We start from the raw sequence: 444 nt of genomic DNA, 5'->3' as shown, positions 1-444 counted from the left end.
TCTGATTGACTAATTCTGTGTTCTGTTCTGATTGGCTGATTCTGTCTCCTGTTCTGATTGGTCGATTCTGTCTATTCTTCCTGTTTGCGTCCTGCTGCTGATGGACAGTTTATGCGATGGAGATCAACCGTGAGTATTTGAGTCACATGAACATCAGCTGAGTTTTCAGTTTTCTGCTGACTTCAGTTTAATCTTTCATTTATCTTCACATCTGTGATGTAAAAACAAAAAGAAAAAACATCATGACCCGAGCACAGAGAACATCTTCTCAGCACTGCATGTAGGGAGTAGAAATACTCTATTACAGTAAAGTACCAATACTACAGAGCGGAAATACTCTGTTAAAGTCCAAGTCCTGTTTTAATTCACGTAGAACTGATCTGGTGTCAGGTTCTAGCAGAACCCAGATGTGTTCTTCCTCCTAAATGTCATGTGTCTATCTGC

The 444-nt window shown here is 40.1% G+C and overlaps 1 protein-coding gene across 1 annotated transcript in view; it reads left to right on the top strand.

The window, feature by feature from the left end:
- The window catches only part of LOC103374804 (transient receptor potential cation channel subfamily M member 1-like), a 52397-nt gene that overhangs the window by 41962 nt on the left and 9991 nt on the right, over positions 1 to 444 (top strand). The window contains exon 21 of the mRNA XM_008304955.1: positions 109 to 129. Coding sequence (XP_008303177.1) covers positions 109 to 129 — 21 coding nt within the window. The remainder of the gene's footprint in view (positions 1 to 108; positions 130 to 444) is intronic.

This window comes from Stegastes partitus, unplaced genomic scaffold (assembly GCF_000690725.1).
Source record: "Stegastes partitus isolate 25-593 unplaced genomic scaffold, Stegastes_partitus-1.0.2 Scaffold2363, whole genome shotgun sequence".
Taxonomy (NCBI): domain Eukaryota; kingdom Metazoa; phylum Chordata; class Actinopteri; family Pomacentridae; genus Stegastes; species Stegastes partitus.
This window is presented reverse-complemented; position numbering and strand designations above follow the sequence as displayed.